The following is a 6368-nucleotide window of genomic DNA, read 5'->3' on the forward strand; positions in this document are numbered from 1 at the left end:
TTTGTTGGTCAGGCTGTAAACAATGATTCCTTAAGTGGTAACGAGTAAATAAGAATTGCCAAATTTCAGGTAGGATGACTTCACATTACTACAGAAATAATATCTCTAGAAGCCATGTTTCAGATATTGCCACTGCTTATTACCTGGAATAAATTTCAGCACTGCATGAATCCAAGATGTAGGAAAGTTGCTCGATTTCTAGCATAGAACATATCACTTTGAAACAATCTCCAGATGTTCGTTCAGCATCAGTTACCTGGGAACAAAATGCCTTGCAGTTCTACAAAAGAGAGTAATTCCAGGTCAATATTCTTTCTATTCTATATGTCAGAGTAATTCCCGCTATCCCATTGGATATGGCTAGGTCGCTTGTACTAAAGAGTCCAAGGAAACTTCAAATGTGACCTGTTTCTGATATTCATTTCATCCAAATTGTGAACAGTGATGACTTGCTGACCTGCACATATTTTCGTATATATAGAGTGCCACAAAATGGAGGACACAGACTAATATGAGTTCTTCTAACCTCAAGCTGACGGTGTGCCATCTGATGCCAATAAGCGTAGATAAGCAGAAAAGAGACAGGCACATCTAAAAAATTGATGACAGACCTGTATGTATGCTTATGAATAAATGGTCAGTTCAAAAATGCCACTGGTAAATCACCAGCAAAATCACACATGTGTAGCCAAGAAAATGATGGTGTTCAACTGATCCCAAAATACAATCCAGCAAAGTAACAACATTCTCTTCATAATTTGTTGTGTCCGATGGTGTTGAATGACACAGGATTTGGATGATATGCAGTAGTTATACTCGGGCACACCATTTGCATATGTACCATGGTTTCACATTCAAAAGAGTAAATGTATGCAGAAAACCTCCCCTGAAACATTTTATTGTAAAGCAACATACTGAATGTATATCAAAAATTTCCCTAGAATTTTTAGCACTGTTAATCACTGAGCATGAACGATTTTAGCTGCCCAGAATTATGACATCTAGCACTAATAATCATTTTCCTGAGCATGATCAATGATTTTAGCTGCCCAGAATTATGACATCTAGCACTAATAATCATTTTCCTGAGCATGATCAATGATTTTAGCTGCCCATAATGTTCCAAGAATTATGTGAATACATGAAAATATACTGGTTGCCAGACAGGCATTAAAACCCTTCCTGTCTTTACAATGTTTGAATAAGATACCAATTTTGTTTATGCAAGTAATGATGCTTATGTGACCATAAGATGAGGAATATCCATTCTCACAGTAAACACCAACCAGTCAGCCATAAATCAATGCATAGGGAAGCAACATCCACCTCACACAGAAAGGCTGAGGTTACAATAAATTAAACCAAACAAGAACTCTGGAATTTTCAGTATGCGTATCTTACATAATGCATAAGCAACAGCATATCATATCAGGTTCAGTTTCTTTAGCTGTTGCATTAACAATAGGCAACATTGCAAACAAAGCAAAAATGAACGACTAAGTGGTAGGATCACTTTAGTTAAAGTTATCAATTAAATATTAATACACTGGATGCAACTAAGAAGCAACGATGAGAATGATGCAACTTGCGTAGTAATAACACAGATTGTCCTGCTACTGATGTAGCGCGCCAAATTCCACACATGTGCACGCACAAGAACATAGATTAAGTTAATGCTCGAAAGTACAATAATAAGATAGTAAAATACTATGATTAAAAACTTTAAGAACAGAACCAATGTTCAACTGTCTAGAAAGAAGACAGTAATCAACAGCGGCACTATAGACAAGTTAAGAAGGTTGAATTAATCAGCCTGTATATATCAGGGAAGATAGGTTACTTTGAAGCTCCACCTACAGACACTACATTAAATTGGTGCAAGCTTATGACATTCTAGCATACAGAATTTACAAGACGTTCCTGGAATCAGGGGTGAATCACAAATCTCACACAAGTCCATGTCTAAAACTGACATCTCCTGCATCGCCACTGGAATCTAAACCTACAGGTGAATCATACCACTTGGGCCCAGAGTAGAATCCGTCTATTTGTATGCCTAACAAACTTGAATCAGTTACCATAGTGTCATCATGCATCAATGGCTTAATAATCTTGGAATCCTCGCCACCATCTTCATCCCCACAGTTAAGAATACTCTTTTCATCAAAGTCACCAACATTCTCCTTCAGCATCCACTTATCACACTTTGGGCTATCACCCATTAGCATCTTCCTGTCCTCACACTCTGCTGCCATTCTATCCCATGAGACGATGGGCCCAAGGCTTGAACCAAAATCAGTATCATCATCATCAAGCATGTCATCCTCCTTGCAGAATGCACCATCGTGATGATCTAAGTGGTGCGACACATCACCAGTCGCCCATCCCCCGACATCATTGCCCATCATCAATGTCTCCTCTGGCTGGTAAGTGTTGCCATCCAAATTAAACTTCCTAATCCTGTGCAACACCTCAGATAGCTCATTGGAAAGAGAACCCAATAGCTCTGGGTGCATCTTAGCCACCTTCCCTTCTAGGGAGACCACCTCTGCTCTGAGATCCCGGACTTGCTGCAAGACTGCCTGATGCGAGTCATCAATGTCAACATCTACATCCCCCTTAATCGTAAAGCTAGGCTCACCTTCCTCGTTGACATCATAAATATCTGGATCGAACTCAAATGTTCCCTGATGCCCAACTAACCTGTGAACAATCCGAGCACTGCCATCAAGTGGCCCGGGCTCATGACCAGAGTGCACGGCGTAAAGCTTGAACACTGCAGTGCCCTCTTCTTGATATACAAAACTCTTGTCTTTCTCATTATAATTGGCTATGGGCACAATAGCCCTGATACGGAACCCACAGCCACACCTCTTGGATTGGTATGGCTCCCGCTTCAGCCCCCGTGGCTTCTTCGCCTCAGAGGCGCTGGCTGAAGAGGACACAGTATTTCCACTACTTGAAGTTGGCACTCCAGCACGATGGCATGCATAATCCTTCACCTCGGCCATGAATGGCTTATACCTTATATACTTCTGCCTAATACAGAGGACCACCTTGTGCTTGGCAGCCAACTGCTGTAGCCGGCGTGGCACGTCTCGTGCAGGCACATCCAGCGTCTCTGTATATTCAAACCTGCGGCGCCGCTTACCTCGTCCTGGCGACGAGATAGCAGAATCGGGCTGTCCAGCAGGTGCAGCCTTACAAACAGGGCAGGCAGCAACACATACCCTGACAAATGATTCGGGAATACCATAGAATTTGGCTCCTACAGTCCAGGCCTGCCTGATACGCTCGACGGTGTCCTTGAGGCCGAGGTGGCGGAGCAGGTCCGGGTCCGCGTGCGCCTCCGAGACTATGTCCAGCCACTGGCCGACATGGGAGACGCGCTGCGCGGGGTTGGACTTGAAGTGGAGGTGGTGGCCGTCGGCCGAGGCGGCGAGCTTGTCCTGGATGCGCTTCCACGCGGTGAGGTAGGCGGTGTCCTCGTTCCGGTCCTTCCAGACCGCCCGCCACGAGGCGAGCACGGAGGGGGAGGTGGCGGCGCGGACCTCCTCGGCGACGGCGGGGCGGCCGGCGAGGATGCAGCGCAGCATGAGCGCGTGCGAGGCGGCGGTGAAGGTGTAGAACTGCGAGGAGATGTGCGGCGTCGGGTCGACGGGCGGCAGCGCGAGCGAGGAGGCGACGGGCCCCCCCGGGCTAGGGTTCGGGCCGCCGGGGATTTGGATCAGCGCCTCGTCGTCGGCGTCGACGTGGAGGAGGTAGCTGCAGGGGCTGGGGTTCGGGGAGCCGGGGTCCGGGTCCGGCGGGTGGTGGGATTTGAGGTAGGAGGAGGAGGAGGGGAGGGGATTCATGGGGGCGACGGTGGGGGAAGGCGACGAGGAGGTCTTCGGCATATCCGCGGATTTTTTTTATTTTCTGGGGGAATTCGCTTTCCTCTTCCAATTTCACTGCGCCTGCTGTTCGTTATATATATATCTGCCTCTAGTCTCCGGTTGTTATGTTATCGGCTGCGCGTCGCCGGGACTCTGTGAGCTTGTGCCACCGCAGCTGGGCCCAATCGTGGGACGCGTGAACTGAGCCCTTCTGTCAGTGACTCTGGTGGGTTTGGTTTGAGTTACTTTTTCTTGGTACTGGCTCTGCTCGGCTGTTCGGAGAGGGACGACTCGTCTAAAGATACCATAGGAACACTGCAGGCGGGCCATACCTATGCGTCTCTCTACTCTCGCTGGTGGTCTACCGGTATGGAAGCCTACTGATGGGGCCGGTAGTTCGCTGGATTTTGGATTTTGTACGGTCTCTGGTCACTGGGTCCCTTCTCATAACCCATGTGCCAGTCTCTATCGTATACTACTATTAAGGCCCTGGGCCAAAATCGGTGCCAAATCCACTTTTGACACAGACGCCCCGGGCACGTGAAAATTTCAGGCCACCGAAACATCTACTTGCTCCGATGCTAAATTCACTCAAGTAATAAAAAAATCCATTTCACAGACTAGCGAAAAAAAATCCATTTCACAGACTAGCTATCTCAATTTCACACGTGAAGCAATAGCATGAATTGTACCTTCACTTCAGTCCATCGTCTCTGGTGAGCTCTTTGCCGCCTGTCGCCGCCGTTGGACTTTGCACGACAACGGTGTGCAGCTAGGGGTGTAAACGGATCGGATCGGATCGGATAATGCCTTTACCATATCCTTTACCACATTTTTTTGTCGGATTCGGATCGGATTAGATAATGACCGGATGCGGATTCAAATACGGATTATATTGGACTACGGATTCGGAGAGAAGCGGGGCAGATTCGGACCGAAAACGGATAAAAAAATCTATGTACATCTTTTCCATACTATCTATCACGATCTATGCAAAGAAGAGCAATATATAAGTAACCAATCCATTTTATTGATCAATGAAATTAATAACTTACACGTTGCACCAAGCAAGACATTAGCCATCATAGGTTCATAGTGTTCTCTGGTTCATAACAAAATATGTTATATACTATTAGGTAAGTGAGCTTGTACATTACGTGTTCTCAAGTCTATTGGCTATGCTTGTACGTACATGTTATGTGTACAGTCATACGACACTGTTATTAGGTTTAGGGTTATATGATATTTATATGTGGTGATTCTAATCAGTGGTCTAATCGGGTGTTTGGGCATGTCAATTGGACCAAATTTATCGGATAATCCTATTTAATAACACCGGATAATTCGCAAAAAATAGCGGATAATCCACATCTGTCGGATATTATTGATACCATATCCGCTACCATATTCTTCGGATATCCGGTTAACCAATATCTGTATCCGCATCCGTATCCGTCGGATTTGTGAAAGTTCATACCATATCCTTAAAAACGGATGCGGATCCGGATTTGGAACGGAAATTATCCGTACCATTTACATCCCTATGTGCAGGCCGCCGGTCTTGGCTCTACCGCCTCCCGCTTCGCATGGCCCTGCCTTCGGTCGCGAGATCAGGCCACGCACGACCACCACCCTCTGGCTGCGACCTCCGTCCCCCGATGTGAGCTAGACTCGCCTGCGACCGCGCCTCAGGGGGGGCCTCGACACCAGCAACCTCCATTGCGAGGTCGCCCCGCTCAACCTCCGTCCGGTGATGACCCGCCTAATTCCTCCGCCGCAGAACCTCCATCTTGAACCGGATTGGGATTTTTTGCCCTGCGGTCTACAAAGGATGCGGAGGAAGCGGGGAAAAGGCCATCTGAAGGAGACGCTGGTAGGGCTTTTTTAATGAGGGAGAGGAAGACTCTGGTAGTTGGGTTGATTGGTTTGTTTATGCACGTGGGCATGTGTGCATAGCATTGGTTTGTTTATGCACGTGGGCATGTGTGCATAGCGGTGCCAAAAGTTTTTCGTCTGGCATCGACGCATAGGTGGCATGCTTTTCAGTAATATGACACCGAATACATAGTGGAAGGCCTAAATGTAGAAATGAGTGTTACATGTAGAGTCCTATTTGAGAATTTATAAGCCTTGTGCTAAAAAATAAATTTGTCCAATACCCTTAAGAATTTAACTTTCGATTCCAAGAATAAGGTTCCCCTAGAAAAAATCAAGAACTAGAAATTATCATCTTTAACGGCCAAAAGAATGAAACATTAAAAAATCATGTACCCATCACCTTCAACTGAGTAGTTTAATCACATATCTGCATTATTATTTTTACCATTATACTCTCTCGGGGCTCGCGGCTATGTAAAATTGGAATTTTCTCAACATTGGAAAATTCAGACTTTCAAAACTATTTCTTTAGATTGGACACTTGAATTGTTAAAATAAGTTACTTTCATAATGCGAGATTGTATAAAGATGCAACAATACAATTTAATTATCAAA

At 45.6% G+C, this 6368-nt stretch overlaps 1 protein-coding gene across 1 annotated transcript; it reads right to left on the minus strand.

The window, feature by feature from the left end:
* Window positions 1–1692: 1692 nt before the first annotated feature.
* On the minus strand, window positions 1693–3941 carry LOC109785374 (uncharacterized). Its single transcript, XM_020343972.4, has one exon. The coding sequence runs from the start codon at window positions 3894–3896 to the stop codon at window positions 1947–1949; it is 1950 nt and encodes a 649-aa protein (XP_020199561.1). The 5' UTR covers window positions 3897–3941; the 3' UTR covers window positions 1693–1946.
* Window positions 3942–6368: the final 2427 nt, after the last annotated feature.

The sequence above is a fragment of the Aegilops tauschii genome, chromosome 4 (assembly GCF_002575655.3).
Source record: "Aegilops tauschii subsp. strangulata cultivar AL8/78 chromosome 4, Aet v6.0, whole genome shotgun sequence".
NCBI lineage: Eukaryota > Viridiplantae > Streptophyta > Magnoliopsida > Poales > Poaceae > Aegilops > Aegilops tauschii.

Coding starts and splice junctions, on each gene's coding strand:
- LOC109785374 (XM_020343972.4), bottom strand. CDS start 3,896: ATGCCGAAGACCTCCTCGTCGCCTTCCCCCACCGTCGCCCCCATGAAT.